The 17,782-nt window shown below is 40.3% G+C and overlaps 1 protein-coding gene across 1 annotated transcript; it reads left to right on the forward strand.

Annotated features, from left to right (window-relative positions):
• Window positions 1-9,015: 9,015 nt before the first annotated feature.
• LOC140772329 (zinc finger protein STOP1 homolog) lies at window positions 9,016-11,855 on the forward strand. Its single transcript, XM_073114351.1, has 2 exons — window positions 9,016-9,404; window positions 10,079-11,855. The coding sequence occupies exon 2, from the start codon at window positions 10,129-10,131 to the stop codon at window positions 11,659-11,661; it is 1,533 nt and encodes a 510-aa protein (XP_072970452.1). The 5' UTR covers window positions 9,016-9,404; window positions 10,079-10,128; the 3' UTR covers window positions 11,662-11,855.
• The last annotated feature ends 5,927 nt before the right edge of the window (window positions 11,856-17,782 follow it).

Below are 17,782 nucleotides of genomic sequence, written 5' to 3' on the forward strand. Positions count from 1 at the left end.
GATGATGCTCACACAAAATAGGAATCACAATAACTAAAATGGATGAGCATAAAAGTGATAAATAATATTTAAAAGTAAACAAAATACTTAGAGATAATATACTAAATCTTAATACAAGTGACCATGACTTCAATAATAACTCTGTAAGAAGACAACTTTATAACATAAGAGTCACTCTAATTCGATAAGAGCATCAAAATTTTTAATTTTCTAATTATTTTATTTTTAAATAAAGCAAACTATAATCAAAAGCAAAAATGAAAATGAGAAACTCAAAATAATTAAACACCAAAATAAATCCTAAAATGCACAGATTATCAAACAATCCAAAATAAAAATCTAAAACTAAAAAGTAAATATATATATATATATATATATATATATATATATATATATATATATATATATATATATATATATACACACACAAAGCATATAGTTAGGAAATATAATAAACAAACAAACTCTTCCTAGTTTGTATATCTCACTAAGGGATCACTTAATAGCACCATCTTGAAGGGGTGTCAAAAGATCTTCTTTTCTATCCCAAACTTATTTAGTTTTCAACTCATAATAAAAAAAATGCTTAGGTATTTGACAAAAATTATAATGTGGCCTAATGTTTCCTTTAACTCCACAATAATAACAAATAAGAACAAATCTATTATTTTTTACTTTGTTGAGAGTTTCAATGTTTAGACTTTACCTTTTTTTTTTGCACATATCCTGTCATAAGATATTTTATGTTTCTTGGTACTCTAAGATATCTTAGCTTAATCATTCTTTTGATACTCTACAAATATAAAACAGTTTTAATATTAGATGAATTTTCTGCAAAATCAATACCTTACTTATCTTTGTCTGTAATTTGGGCATCCAAAATTTCATCAATTTTTGTTTTCCCTTTAAAAAAAATCACTTAGTTTGTTAGAATTTCTCGTTCTAGATTAACTTCTTTCCATTTCTCTTTTAGTTTATTCAGTTGATTCGTTATCTTGACTAAATGTTCATGCTCTTCTTTGTATTTATCTTTAAACTTTTCTTTTTCAAATTCAGCTCCTTTCAAATTAGTTAAGAGTTTTACATTTATCTTTTTCAGTTTATATGACTCTTGATATAACTCATTGTATGTTTGTTGTAATTCTGAATCATTTTCAGAATCTATCTTATTTTGATCCTATTCATCTATACTCAAAGAATCATTAGAAAGTTCTAGACATAACGAAGTAGTGAAAGTAATATAAACCTTTTTATTTTTGGTTTCAAGGTTATCATCATTAGAATCATCCCAAGTGACCTACAAAGTATTACCCTTTTTTTAATGCAAGTTGGCCATTCATAAACAAAGTTACCATACACTTGACATTTATAATAAGAATTTAGAATTAGAATTAACAAAGGGTTCACAAGAATTTAGAACAAGGATTAACAGAGAATTCACAAGAATATATGTTCTTCTCTATGGCTTTGCTTGTTACTGTGGCTTTTCAATTTCCTTAAAAGTTTCTTAAATTTTTTCATGAAAAGATCCATGACATTAGGGTCTAACTCATAATCCTTATTAAACTCCTCATCTTCATATCTAATCATTGTTAAGGCAAGACTTTCTGATTTTCAAGGTTCCTGATGAAAAGACTCAAAAGATTAAGTTGCCTATAAGTTATTCCACTTTCATTGAGTCTATCTCTTTACTTTCTTTAATAGCAATGACTTTGGCCTGAAACCTTTCAGGCAAGGATCTAAGAATTTTTCTGACAATTCTATTTTCAGGAAGTATTCGCCTAAATTAAAACTTGAATTCACAATATCACTAAGCTTTGCATAAAATTCATAAGAAGACTCATTCTCCTTCATATGGAGGACTTTAAAGTTTGTTATAACTTAGACATCTTGACAACAAATATTCTCTTATGAGTAGTCTCAAGGATATCCTATGCATTCTTAGCTATTTCACGAGTAGAAATCTAACAAAATTTATTCGATGAAACACAACTAAAAATAAAACTTATAACCTTGCTATTCTAGCCAACTTTTTTATAGTCCGATTTCTTTCAAAACTCAACAGATTTTTCAACAAGCTCGTTGTCTACTAAGTGCATTGGTGCATTCTAAACTTTTACTATGACAATCAAACACTTTTATCTACTGACTTCATAAAGGCTTTAATCCTTTTCTTCCAATAGCCATAACTCTCTCCATCAAAAATTAGTTAAGGATTGTCCATCTCTATGGAAATCCATGTTTACTGGATTTCTCTTTAAAATAAGATAGCCTGCATTGATACCAATTGAAAACACTAGATACGCATATGTATTTAAACTCTAGACATGATTATCAACCCGTGCTAAAGTAAAAAATGCGGAATAATAATCAATGAATAAAACAAAGATGAACCCCAAGATTTTAACGTAGAAAAATCCCAAGGGGTAAAGCATCACGTATCTAAACTTGGATCAAATCACATTAATAAATCATAGTAATTTGTAAAACTGACGTACAAACAACCCATCGATCCCCATGACTTTATCTAATATAGTATTGATTGCTAAACGTCGTGATTCACTATTTTTCATGATTGATTTTCAATCCCAGTAATCCTCGAGGTCGATCTTCCATCTTGGTGACCCTTAAGACAAATCTTTTTTAATGTAGATGATGAACAAAATCTTCATCGATGAAAACTCTAATTTCTTCAAAAACTTCTTCCTAAACTAATAGCTGACGTTCTCCAGGGTTCGGGCATCCTAACCGTTATATACCTTATGTAGATAAGACCAAATCTAAGTCAAATCAAGTCCTACAAAATCTCAGATTTCACAAAGTTTTGTGTCCCATTCGAACACAAGTCAACCCTATTCGAATGACCTGACTTATGCTCCAAGTGTGTTCGAACAGCCCAAAACACCATTTTGTATCTTCCAACGACTTCAAATTGATGCGAACTAGGTCGGATCGAATCAGATTGCATCATGAGGATATTGAGCTCAATGGATCGAATCTATTTATCTCTTAATTTATTTATGTTTATCTCTTATGTAAATTCTTAAGACAAGTCTAATTATGTCATGTAAGTTCTTAAGGCAAGTCTAGTTAAATCATATAAGCTACTGAGACAAGTTTAATTAACTCAAGTAAGCCACTAAGGTAATTTCAATTAATTCACATAAGCCACTAAAGTAAATTCAATTAAGTCATGTAAGCTTCTAATGCAAGTTCTAGTTTGAGTCATATAAGTATTTAGGGCTAAGTCTAAGTATGACTCATTGTACCGACCTCTATATATAAATGTTGAGCTTCTTTGTTTAATCATCCAAATATCCAAGTATTGAAAAATTATTTTAGTCTTGAGTTTATCTTAGAAGTAAAAGTAAGATAATCTACAAGTAAAAGTAAGTTAATCATAGCCATTTATTTTCCTAGGAGTAAATCTAACTTAGAACCCTAATTCTACCTATAGCCCATAGCCACCATAACCTCCACGAGCCACACTACCTTACGGCCGTCCACCACCACCCTTGGTTGTTAGTCATCCTTCAACAACCGCCACGACATCAAATATTTACCATTCTATCTCATTCTAACCTTACTCCACTATTTCATTTATATCTTTTCATCCCGACCTCTGATATCTTTCATAACTTTATTTCGTCTGAACCAGTCTAGATCTGGTTCGTAACATTGGTATCAGAGTCAACATTTCTTGGACAATGGTAAACACATGATCCAAAGCTAACCTGATGGAGCAACCATGAAGGACTAAGAACTCATCTTCATACTGACTAGGTCTTATCTAATACCATCTCCACCACTAGCAACTGCCAGTGGCAAACCACACATGGGCAAAGATGTTGATATAGTCATTGAAGGAGAGCTTCAAGAGGATGGATCAAAAAGGCTCTCCAAACCTTGATGACAGCTATCTTGGCTCGACACCACTCCCTTACACCACCAACGCCATCGGTCAAAGCAGAACCACCCTCCCTACGACATGAAAGTCCAAACCGTGAGGGAGGCAAAGTGTCAGCCCAAACCACAACCAAAGCACCACATCTGGCCATGGTGGAGATCTTGCCATCTCTGCAAACCGTTTTTGCCACCGATGCAATGTCGGAGCAGCCCTTAGCGACGACCCTATTATTATCTTCCTTAGCCATGGTGAAAATAAAGGTCAAAACTTTCCACTGATGATGATCTAGACACTTTTGATCTAATTTCCAACATCTTCCTTGGATCACATACACCCGAGCTATGACCTAAACCGTGTGCACTAAGACCCTACCTCAAACCATTAATGGCTAGGATTTGACCTGAGCCACCCATGATCAGGGTAGACTATGCCTCAAACAAGTAGGCTCTAGAGTAAAACCCACCCTAGTGCCCTCCTTGAGGATAAGGTGATCAAAAGCATGGTAGATTGATGCAAACCGAGTTAGATCGGATTGCATGATTAAGACATTGGGCTCAATAGATGAGTCTATTTATCTTTTAATTGATACATGTTTATCTCTTATGTAAGCCCTTAAGACAAGTTTAATTAAGTCATATAAGCAATTAAGATAAGTTTAATTAAATCACTTAAGCTACTAAGACAAATTTAATTAAACCATATAAGCCTCTAAGACAAATCCTAGTTCGAGTCGTATAAGCCTTCAGGCTAAGTCCAAGTAGGACTCACTATACCCAGCCTCTATATATAGAGAGACTGAGCTTCTTTGTTTTATCATCCAAGTATCTAAGCATTGAGAAATTATTTTGGTCTTGAACTTATCTTACAAGTAAGAGTAATGTAATCTAGGAGTAGAAGTAAGTTAATCATAGTCGTTTATTTTTCTAGGAGTAGATCTAACTTAGAACCATAATTCTACCTCCGACCCATAGCCACTATAACCTCCATGAGCCACCCTATCTTACAATCGTCCACCATCACCCTTGGCCACCTGCCACCCTTTGACGAATACCACAACGTCGGATATTTACCGTTCTGTCTCATTTTGACCTTGCTCCACACTTTTATTTATATCTTTTCATCTTGATCTCTAATTTAGGTGAGACTAAAGCTATTAGAACTCTAATCATGAGACTATAACTACCTAAATTTTCATAATTTTTTTACGTCCGGTCTAGATCTGGTTCATAACCCAAACATTTTGAGGCACATTTGAATGGCTTCGAAGTGTGTTTGAATGGTGGAGTGAATAGTTGAATGTAGAGTGGTCATCTCTCTGCTCTTGGATATTTTTTTTATTGTACTTCAATCGTCACAATATCATTTAAGCACTAAAATGACAACTTTAAAATCATTTCAATTCTTTGATCTTAAAATCAATCTTTCACTTAATATTCTTTATCAAACATCTCATATCTTGTCATAACTTTTGCATATGCTCATACATAAATTTTAGACACATTATATAGAAAAAAAATTATATTTGGAAATGCAATTTACAAATTATATAAGAACAAATAAAACTTAACATAGTCCTTGTAAAAAAAGGTCTGCAATCATGAAATTAGTATCAATATGTTTAATTGACAATAAATGATTCGTTATTGACCCTTATATAGTAAGTGCTTTAGTAGATGAGTAATTTTTCATACGGAATATCTCTAAAAGTTCTACCAATTAATGTGTTGTGATTGGTGATTAGAAAGTGCTTTTTTTGCTTATGGTTTTAATAGTAGTTTATGAATTGTTGAGTAGTTAGCTTGTAACTGGAATAAGCATAGGAAATTGAAGTCTTGCATTCAAAATTTCAAATGGCCCAGCTTGGTGTTCTAACATTGTAGCCCGAAAGAAGAAGAGCAATTTAGGTATTCAAACGGCCTATCTCAGCATTTGAATGCCGTAGCCCGAGAGCAGAAGAGCAACTTAAGTGTTCGAACAATCTAGCTAGATGTTCCAACGTTATAGCATGAGAGTAGAAGAGCAGTTTAGGCGTTCAAATGTCAAAGTCCAAGAGCAGAAGAGCAACTTAAGCATTCGAACACCAGTTGGCCGTTCGAATGCCCAATGGCTAGGAGATTTCGTATTACGATTTATTTATTATTTTTGGGCATATGGCTAGCCTCTAAATGTGTCGAATGGTAAACACTTTGGCATTATTGAATATTTGGACATTTATTTTGAATCTATGTATGAGCCGCCCTTCTCCCTCCTCTCTTCCCCTTGATATCCACAAAGAATTTCCTCACGCGACCAAAGCTACCCCTCTGTTGCTTTTCTCTCCTCACTCTAACGACCCTCCTTTCGATAAGTAGCCCCATTCTCCCTCTTTTCTACAACCCTAACTAATTTCTAATCCATTCATCCTCATCTTCTAGTGACCAAGGTTAATCTTCATTAACCTAACCTTTCTTATAACTATCCCGCAACTTTCCCAAGGCATCTTCCTCTCTTTAGCCCTATCTAAAACTTCACTCCACCAACATCATCACCTCCACAACGATCTCCACTTCCCTTTGAACTCCTCTAACCTTCGACCTACAGATTAAAAGTAGATCAATCCCAACCAAAAGCCCTACCCAATCCTATATATCTTTTCGAGTTTTGAATTCGGTATTGATTTGTGATTGGGTTGCAACAAGTTGGTATCAGAGTCAGCCTTTCTTGGCACACCTCCATGATGACACCAACTACTAGATCCATAGCGACACGAAGAAGAGAAGAAGGGGAGACATCCACGCACGTGGAGGAGAGCAACTCTATACCTTCACCTGCAGGGACACCCAAGGGAAAGAGAACTGTGCACAGACAATGCTACCTCCTCCACCTTACGTCACGGATCCAAATATGTAGATGCTGTCAATTTCCATCGATGCTTTGTGACTTTTATTCTCCACCATCCTCGTCTAAGTCATTGGAACCTTGAGTCAAACGATCATGTAACAAAATACCGGGTTGTTGTGGGCGATTCAAGAAGGACCGATCCGAAGATTAGGATTTTCACACCTGAAACCCCCCTCCCTCCCGGCCCCCCCAATGATGGTCGCACCAGTCGGTCAAAGACATCAGAGGGAGACCGTGCCCGAGCTGAGGTTAGGTGGACCTTGCTGGCTAGCGCAGTTTAAAGACAATGATGATGTCAATCCTTGTATTGAGATAGATGATGAGAAAGACCAAGGAGATGAAAGCAGACGTCGAAGGAATTATGTATGGCCAAAGGAGCACCCACCTTTAATTAGGGTTGGAGCAAGATTCAACCCCAACTGTGATATCGACATTTTGCGTACACTGTTCAATTAGAGTTTCTAATTTTTTGAGATGGTGATCCAATTAATTGGTTGTATAGTGCCTAACAATTCTTCAAGAATGGCTAAGGACCAAAAGGTTCTTCTTGTATCCTTCCACCTCAAGGATGCAGCATTAAGATAGCTTTGATTAGCTACCATGCATAGGTTGATCACTATATGGGTTGAATTTCACCGTTTGCTCTATAAATAGTTTGGATCATCGAGCTATGAAGACTTCCGTGCTATCTTGATGAAAACGGTCTAGAAAATGATGGTTAGAGCATACCAAGAGGAATTTGAGTGAGTGTCCAATGCACACCACCATAGTCGGAAATTCAGCTCAATTCCACCTTCATCATTGACTTACGGGAGGACATTCAAGGCAACGTGTGAGTGGTACAACCTATGGATCTAGGTCAAGCCATAGATGATGCTCTGCTTATGGAGGACAAATATCGAGCACTTAGAAGGCACTCGAGGCAGCTATGGAATAGCAGGCCACCACCAAAGCCATCACACACCGTCGACGGCTCTATTTACTCGTAGTTGGCTCCTATAGGTGCAACTGGTCAGCAACTAATATTTCGCACTTCCACTGATGTGAAGACAACTCCTAGGCCTCCTATGCATACTCTAATACCTACCTAGATGGAGGAGCGAAGGACTAAAGGGTTGTGCTTCATGTGCGACAAGAAATTCACCTCGAGACACCATTGTGCATAGTAGACCGAGTCGTATAATGGTCTATATTAATATAAGCTAGGTATACAATTCTTATAAGGCCACCGGTAGGTATGCAATATTTGAAAGAGAAACCACTACATGCACAATTGTAACATAAGGGGTTTTGCATATGTAGTAGCAATAGGTAATATTCACCTATATATGCAATGACTACATATGTTAATTCTCTTGTATGTAATCAACTAAACTAAACAACATAATAATCTCTATGTATGCGATGGCTATATATTATCTATGTATGCAATGGCCACATGTTATCATATAACTATATATTTTTCTAAAAACATGGTTAAGAAATATTAACATCCATTTTGTCTGTTAAAATTATTACGTTTCCTTTAAACCTAATTTTCACATGTTATATCCACTTTTCCTGATACATGGTTAACAAATATTAACCCCCATTTTGACTATTAAAATTATTATTTTAGTTATACCTTTTTTTTTCAAAACATGGTTAAAAAAATATAAATGCTCGTTTTGATTATTAAAATATTTTATCTTTTAAACCTATTTTTCACATGTTATACTATTTTTTGTAAAACACGGTTGAAAAATATTAGCACCATTTTGACCTTTAAAATTACTATTTTTCCTTTTAAACATGACTTTCACACGTAATGCCGGTTTTTCTAAGATATTGTTAAGAAATATTAACACCCATTTTAATGGTTAAAATTTCTAGTGAAAATTTTGATCTTTAATTACTTGCCAAACTGAAATGATAGTGTACCCAAATTTGAGGGAGGCGCAGCCAGAGCCAAAACCAAGTTTAGGAACCACATATATACATCTTTACTCCATTGTGGGACTAAACCTCGCTCCCACCAGAATCTCACTTTTATAATTTATTTGATCCGAATCAAATAATATGTTTGGATAAGTAGGGTTGCATAAATCCATGAAAAAAGCTTCGGATCTCCTTTATCAACTCATTAGAAATGAAAAGAATAATGAAGAAGTGGAAAAGTGGTCCATTTTTTTTTCTCTCTCTCTTCTTTTCCTCAACCTAGTGGTCTGGCGGTGACCAGACCCCGTGGGCCTCTTATTTGTCCGACTCCGCTCACCACCTCATCGCTGACGTCTGCTCACCTCCATGGTTCCTCTCTTTCCTTCGCCTTCCATATCCACTCTCTTTAACGTACCTTCGGATCTCGTTAGTCTAAACTACTACTCCAATAAAATACGGGGAGATCTTCGACGGGGAGCTCTATTTCTCCTCATCATATTGGGGGAGCATTTTAAATTAGTGCTTTCCTGCGGTGTACTCTAAGGAGAAGTCAAACATGGAGAAATTGGGAGATGTGGGAGAGATTGGGAGCTCTAAAGATGGGAGTTTGGATCAAGGATGCATCCGGCTAGTTGAGAGATCGATCAAAGGTGGAGTCTTGGGGATTACTTTCTTCGGGAAGCGCGTTGGATTACTCCAAGTAAGTGGCTTCTTTCTGGTTGTTACTATCTTCGTTGCAAGATCTTTTTTCTTTTTTTTCTTTCTTTTCAACTTTTTCTGATGGAATGGTGCTTAGGAGAAGTTTTGGTAGTGGCCATGTGGGAAATTTTGGGTTTTTTTGAGTTTGTTCTTTTGGGTCTAGGACATGAAAGATCTAGATGTAAGATTTACTTGCTTTGGAACCCATCAAATTCCGGTGCCTTCTTCTCGGAATTGTAGCGACCCAAATCAAGAGCTTTTGGGTGTGATCCATCTTGGGAGTTGCGAAATTTGAAGATTTTCTGCTAAAAGAACTGATTATGGTGGGTTGTTATATGGGATTATATGCTTTTAGATCTGTTTGTTATTGGTGTATGGATTAGTTTGATATCTTAGAACTCTAGAAGAAGGAAGATAAAATGGAAGAATCCTTTACGTTCTGATTAATGGAGGTTGGAAGGAGGTTAGATGTGTATTTTTTATAACTCCTCAATTTATAGTCTGTATGCTCTTGGGAGCGATCTGCAAAGGCGGCAGGAAATGTGTGGAGTTACAGCTGTGTTAGATTTTAACTTCAGTATGCAATTTAGGAGGTTTTTTATATCAGGAATTTGGTCATGCGATCTACTTTGATTTTATCTTACACTTTGTGCTTCATAAAATGTGTTCCTGCAGTTCTCTCTGAGCAGTAGACTTTAAGAGAGAAAGCTGAAGTGGATATCAATATGAAAACAACTCCCAAAGCTTCAATGAAATCATCCTCTTCATCAATGACGAGTGATGCAGCAATAGATGTCAACCATAATAAAACATTCATCCAATTTAATCCCTCAAATGTGCCTTACGCCCCAAGACCTGGGCAAACATTCACTGATTTTTCCCCACCTTTTGAGACCCAATCTCAGAGCTTGTATCATCCTGATAGAGAGGTTAAGACCTCAAATCAGTTTGGATCAACTCCAACTATGAATAGTTCGATGTTGGATTGGGACCCAAGAACAATGCTAAGCAATCTCTCCTTCCTCGAGCAAAAGATCCACCAAGTTCAGGATATCGTTCGGTCCATCATTGATCAGGAGGAGCATCAGCTCCCCAACAGAACTGGTGAATTGGCTGTTCGGCAACAGCTTGTTACAGCAGATCTGACTTGCATCTTAATTCAATTGATCTCAACTGCTGGAACTCTTCTTCCTTCAATCAAGAACACACTCCTCTCGACTAATCCTACAGTTGGACAGCTAGGAGGTGTACTTAGTGCTCCGACTAGCTTTGTCTTGAATGGCAGTCCACAACATAATGAGGTTGTAACTCCTGATCTAACCAAGGCTTCAGAGTATGCTGAACTGATGAAAAGTTTCAATACCTCTAGTGAAGAAGGAGATGAGCTGATCAAGTGTTTGAATGCTTGTGAGGGTGAAGTTTCTGAGTCCGTTCCGGTTGAAGATCACGATTTGAAAGAGAGCGATGATGGTATAGATGGAGAAAACCTGCCCCCTGGTTCTTATGAAGTCCTGCAACTAGAAAAGGAAGAGATTTTAGCACCTCACACTCACTTCTGTTTGATCTGTGGAAAGGGATTCAAGAGAGATGCTAATCTAAGGATGCATATGAGAGGTCATGGGGATGAGTACAAGACTCCGGCTGCCCTTGCCAAGCCCACCAAGGAATTAAACGCAGAACCCACGCTCATCAGGAGGTACTCATGCCCCTTTCTTGGGTGCAAAAGGAACAAGGAACACAAGAAGTTCCAACCCCTCAAGACGATACTATGTGTGAAGAACCATTACAAGAGAAGCCATTGCGACAAGAGTTATATCTGCAGCAGATGCAACACCAAGAAGTTCTCGGTTATTGCTGACCTGAAAACTCATGAGAAACATTGTGGTCGGGACAAGTGGCTTTGCTCTTGTGGAACTACATTTTCGAGGAAGGATAAGCTGTTCGGCCATGTTGCGCTATTCCAAGGTCACACACCTGCCATCTCCTTGGATGATAGCAAAGTTTCAGGAATGTCTGAGCAAGCAGAGGGCAGTGTGTTGATGAGCAGAATGGAGGGAATTATAGGATGTAACTTTCCTGGGAGCACATCACAGGACATTAAGAGTCTTGACACCAAAGTTGCTGACGATAGCTTTAACTATTTATCACCAATGAACTTTGATTCTTGTAGCTTTGATGGACTTGATGAATTCTCGCGACCTTTCTCCTTTTTACCTTCTGGCTCTTGCAATTTTGGCAGAAGGAATGGAGAAAACTAGATCTTCCCACCTGTAATGATAACGACGATGAAAATGGCAAAATAGCATTGATCAGCAATAGATGTATGCAGTTTTACATGGTTCAACCGTCCTCTTTCTTCCTATTGTGGGTTGATTAATGTCTAGTGAACTCGTCTTTCTTCATTCATGTACTTCATTATGGTTAATCAGTAATAATATCTACTAATTATCTATCTGAATTGCTTGATAACATTTCTGTTAAACTGTGTTCCAGTTATTCTTTCCTTTCAAGAGAAAAACTTCATTACAATTATTTGCTGACTGGAATTTAGAATTCACGAGATTAGATCGAGGAGTGTTTATGCTTATTAGTATTCCAATTTATGCATGTCTGCTGTGGAGGTAGGAGGCAGCATTCCTAGGAGAAACTAGTACATGCATCGTCTTCCCCAACAAATAATTTGTGTCAAACCTTGTTTAACAGAACCAAATGACTAGCTCTGGCAAAGGAGAAGGTAAAGAACCTCCCACTCCAGCAGGGGGGGAGGATGTCCTCCTTAGGCGAGCAACTGCATCCAAACCAGCAAAGGACTGAGAGGAGATGCGCCCAAGGTCTTGGGCGTCAGTAGCGGCTGGAACAAGTCAGCCCAAGAAGGGGGATGGAAAGATTCCAGTTGAGATATTAGCCAAACTCAAGAAACAAACTGACGACTGTGTCATTGTTTCGCCCGAAGTGCTCGAGTGGTGCAGGGAGAAGTGGAAGATGACTCTGTTCGGGAGATTCGTCGGTAGAGGCATACCTCTAGAGAAACTCAAAGGAACCTTTTGCGAGACTATGGTAGGGTATAGAAGGTTTTTTGGTCTCTGACATGGAAGATGGGTATTACATCTTCTGATTCGACCGGGAGGAAGGATATGGAGTACGCATTATTTAATGAGCCATGGACGGTCTTGCAGAAATTTCTCAATCTGATACCTTGAAGAAATAACTTCAGACCATCCTTGGCGGCTTTCGCCACCGCACCGGTGTGGATCCAGTTACCTAACCTCCCAAAAGAATATTAGGAGTTAGAAGCTCTTCTCTCGGTGGCTGGCTTACTTCGGGAAGCCACTACGAGTGGACGAGACCACTTTAGATCATACAAGAAGTCGCTTCACGTCTGTGATGAACTCGACCTATCAGTGATCCCTATGTTATGTTATGGCTACAAAATTATCAATCACAAGGAGGAAGCCTACCCCTCGGCAAATTGGGCAAGGTCGGAGGGATAGAAGAAGAATAGTGAGATGCCGGCTGCAGGAGCAATGCTGGAGAATGTAGACAGAGACGGAGGAGTAGAAGATGATGGTGAAGGACATGAGGCAATCTACATCCCATGGGTTAAGGTACAACGTAAGCCAAATAGAAGGACGACGTCTAAACCAACAGGGTCAAAATAGGAGGAAGCACTAAGCAAGGCATTAGGGATGAAATCCTTAGTAGGTCCTAGAGATGCAAACTGAGCCAAACCGAAGCAAGGGGGGAATGTTGTGGCTCGAGACCACCGGAAGTCTAACTCCAATGCAAAGCTTCAAAAACCATCGGAGCGAGTGGTGGGCAAGATGCATACCGGTGCAAGAGGCCACGGTAGCACACCACGTACTATGGAAGAACCATGCAAAGTGGGTCCCATAGAATAGAAGGGGTGGGTTCCACCCACGCGAAGATAAGGGAAAGGCTAATGAATAAGGCCTTTGTATGGAATTATAGGGGAGTGATGAAGAAGGAAGTTCTGGATAGATACCGAGATCTGAACTGGGAACATCAGATGGAGATAATGGTGTTGTTGGAGACCCATGTAGATAGGGAGAAAGCAGGAACAATAGCGAAGGCTTTAGGAAGGTGTTGGTCCTAGTTTGCGGTGCCGGTAGTTGGTGCATCGGGAGGCATAATCCTGCTTTTGAAAATGAAGATCGACTAGGTCGATGTAATGGCATCATCCTGGTATGCTGCGCATTTTGTGATCACCTCGACGACCGATAACACATGGAGGTTTACAGCAGCCTATGCCAGTATGAAACAACGCAACCTATGGGAGGAAATGATTCTGACAGTTGCCATCGACAGCCCGTGGGTGGTGGCCAATGATTTCAATGCTTATTTGAGCATCCACGAGAAGAGGAGTAATGGCACGGTGGAGTTCGGACTGAAGGCGAAAGGTTTTGGAGACTTTGTCCAAGCGGCTAGCCTATGTGATCTTGGCTATGAAGATTTGCCATTTTCATGGTACAATAACCAGCGAGGCAGTCGCCATATTTGGGTGCCCCTGGACAGGGTGCTCGCGAGCACAAGGTGGTTGGGGTAGCACTCTCTCAGCAAGGTCATCCATCTTGATTGATCAGCGTTGGACCATACGTCCCTCCTGCTCACCTATCCGCGGTCGAACCTTTACATTGCTAGACCTTTCAGTTATGAGTTCTATTGGCTCGACGATGCTGAAAGCAAAAACATTGCTAGGAAGGTTTGGGCTAAAAGGGGGAGGGGCAATCCCATGTAGATTTTCATGCACAAGATCTGTAAGTTGCAATGTGAAATGCACCACTAGAGTAGGATAGCTATAGGTGAGATTGAGGCCAAACTGGTAGAAACCCATCAAGAGCTTGAAGCATGGGAAGAACTTGATGCAGAAGGAGGGCTAGATAATCATGGACTCGGATGTCTACATAGCCTTTACAACCACAAAGCGGCCCTCAGTCGACAGATCAACATCAAGTGGCTGTAGAGGGCCCGACTCAAGTGGATTCAAGAAGGGGATAAAAATTCAAAATTCTACCATTTCACGGCCTCAATACAGTGTCACTGGAACCATATATCAGGTATATTCCAAGAGAAGGGTGAGTGGGTGCAAAGTAAGGAGGAGGTGGAGAAGACGTTCAAAACTTCCTACACCCAACTATAGGGTTAGTTGCCAGTAGGAGAGGGTGATAATCTGAGATGATCGTAGCTCTCACGGATCTCATCGATGGAGGCGGAGCAGCTGATAGTACCCATCTCAAAGGATGAGATCAAGAGAGCTCTATGGGGCCTCCCACGCGACAAAGTGCCCGGGCCAGATGGCATCCAATTGGAGGTCTACGTCAAATTCTAGGAAGAGCTATGAGACGGGCTATGTTCAGCTATAAGCTATTTCTTATCCCATGGAGTGATTCCTCAATAGTGGGGAAGACCTTCATCACTCTCATTCCAAAGGACAGTCCCACCATGGTAAAGGACTTTCGACGAATCTCTTTTTGCAATGCCAGTTACAAGATCATTACCAAATTCTAGTCGACCCTCTTCAGGTGCTTCTACCCAACTGGTTGGGCCAGAGCAAGCGGCGTTCGTAGCTGACCGGGCCATCGCCGATAATATGCTGGCGGCCCATGGCACATTCGATTGCCAACAATAAAAGTGCACCGTCGGTAATGATGCTCAAGTTGGACATGGAGAAGGCATACGACTGGGTTTGTTGGGAAGCGGTGATCCAAACGCTAACGCAGATGGGATTCCTGACCAGATGGTGCTCGTGGATCAGAGCTTGCATTCCTTCCCCTATCTTCTCCTTCCTCATCAATGGCTTGCCATTGCCATGACTTAAGCCTTTCTGTGGGCTCTAGCAAGGAGACCCACTCTCCCCTACCTCTTTATCATCGTCTCTCAAAATCTCTCCAGTTTACTCAATGAGAAGGAGGAGAGTAGACTCCTGGCTAGCTTTAGAGTAGGTGAGGCCCAGCTCACTCATCTGCTGTATGCAGATGATCTCCTACTCACCACGTAGGCAACCGAGGCGAATGTGACGTGTATCCTAGAGTGCTTCACCAAGTATGCTAGGTTAACAAATCAAAAGGTTAACTGAGGAAAGTCTAAGCTACTTCTCCCCCGGTGGATCAAGGAGAATGATAAAGCACCAGTCTGCATCCAGCTAGGGCTGCAGCCAGCGTGCATGCCTTTCACATATCTAGGAGTGTTAATCTCAGACAGCAAAATCAAAGTGAGGGAACACCAGCTGCTCATGGATCGGATCGGCAAGGAACTAGCCAACTGGAAGCAAGGGGTGCTTTCGACAGTCGACAAGCTCACCTTAATCAATGCGACGATCATAGCAATTCCCACATACTAGATGGGATACACTTGGTTGTCGGACACAACCTTGGAAGCCATCAATAAAAAAAGCCAGAGCATTCATTAGGCAAAACGCAACGGGTGACCATTGCAAAGGAGGAGGGTGGCTTGGCCATCCAAAAGCTCAAGATGGCGAGGACAGCATTTCTCGAGAAGCTCGTGTTCAATGTGCTTAACAGGTCAAACTGCCCATGGGTGAAGATCTTGCGAGCCAAATACAGAGTGCTCAACTCCTAGGAACCATAAGAGGAGGGGTTGAGCACTCTGTAGTGGTCACCTCTAGCCAAGGGCGGGGAACAAAGTGGTCGAGCAAGCCTACACCCGACTGGATAACTGCAGTGTGGAGTGAGGACGCAAAAGCAAATGAGGAATGCTTGGCACTCATTGTGTCCTCCCTATGTCTAACATGGGAACAGTGCAATGCTAAGGTGTTTAAGGGCAAGGTGGACCACCTTGGAGAAGTTTGTTAGGACCGTTTTATTCACAATGTCGGTCCTATTGTATTTACCGCTTTTTGAGTTTGTAAATGGGATGCCAACCCTATGTCTTTTGCATGTTTTTGAGTGTCTTTTGGTTTCCTTCAAGAGCTCCTTGCGAAGCAATCTTGGGATCGCAATATTAGTGTCCTCGCAACACTAGTTTGAGATTTTCCCCGCACATGCCTATAAAACTTATGGGCCAAAACCCAAATAGGGCTTACTTTCAAAACGTAATGCCCCACAAGACCTTTGAACCCCTCGGGTTAGTAATATATGAGAACTATCGAGAAGCATTAAGTGAGCCAGCTTCGCAACCGAAGTGCCACTGGTTCAATGGTGTTCATTTTGCCCTCAATGGCTATCCTGGCACTTTAAATTTCTTGTCATTGGCATGTCTTGCAACTTCCTTTTTAATCAATAGAGAATCGCAATCTTGTTTGCCAAACATTATATTTTGCTTGTCTTTGCTTTGTTGCAATCCAAAACAAGTGCATCGCTTATGAAGTGAACGGCTGACTTAACTTTGCAACTTGAAAGTTGAGTACTGTGCGGTCTTTGTCCATCTCAAAGACTTAGTCCGTGACAAGTGGTATCAGAGCGGGTCGACAAGAGCAACATCCTTGCGAAATGGGGTGCCATAAGCAAGGCGGAGAGACAAGTCAAGCAACAAATACAGCAAATTTGGGCAAATGACCAGTAGTGCCAGTGTTGATTATAGAACCACATCTGAGCAATTCTGAAAGGCATCAAAGAACAGGGAGCGGTTTGATGACATGGAGGCACACATCTCGCAACTGAGTGCCAATGTTGCTCAAATATACACTCTCGGTGATAGGGTGGATCGCTTGGAGGCGTATCGGCAACACATGGACGACGAGGTCGAAACGTTGCGAGACAACACCAAGGAAGCTGTCCAACATCTCAAAGAGCAGCTAGCAGACCTCTCCACAAGGGTGACGGTACTCACGCGAGCCATGAGCACCGTGCAACCCGTCGCACAAGTAGAGGGACATTCTGGAAGGGTCAGAGTGTCGAAACCACGTTGCTACTAGGGCGCAAAGGATGACAAAGAGTTGGAGAACTTTCTTTTCGATATTGAGCAATACTTTTGGGTGGTGCGACCGGGCTCTAAAGAAACAAAAGTCACCTTCACAATGATGTACCTCGATGGGGATGCCAAGCTATGGTGGCAAACTCATTATGAGGACATCCAAGGTGGCCACTACAACATCAAGACTTGGGAGGATTTGAAATGGGAGCTGAAGGTGCAGTTCCTTCTTGAAAATGTGGAGTTCATCGCAAGGCAGAGTTTGCAACATCTCACACAAACGGGGCCGATTCGAGAATATGTCAAACAATTCTCGATGCTCATGCTGGATATTTGGGACATGTCGAAGAAGGACAAGCTTTTTCACTTCTTGGAAGGCTTGAAGTCTTGGGCACAAACAGAGTTGCGACGTCGGGACATTCCTGACTTAGCGGCGGCCCAAGCTATGGCGGAGCACTTGACGGATTATTCAGCCCCTGAAAACCCAAAGAA

Source organism: Typha angustifolia, chromosome 12 (genome assembly GCF_048772165.1).
Source record: "Typha angustifolia cultivar Huaian chromosome 12, ASM4877216v1, whole genome shotgun sequence".
NCBI classification, from domain to species: Eukaryota; Viridiplantae; Streptophyta; class Magnoliopsida; order Poales; family Typhaceae; genus Typha; species Typha angustifolia.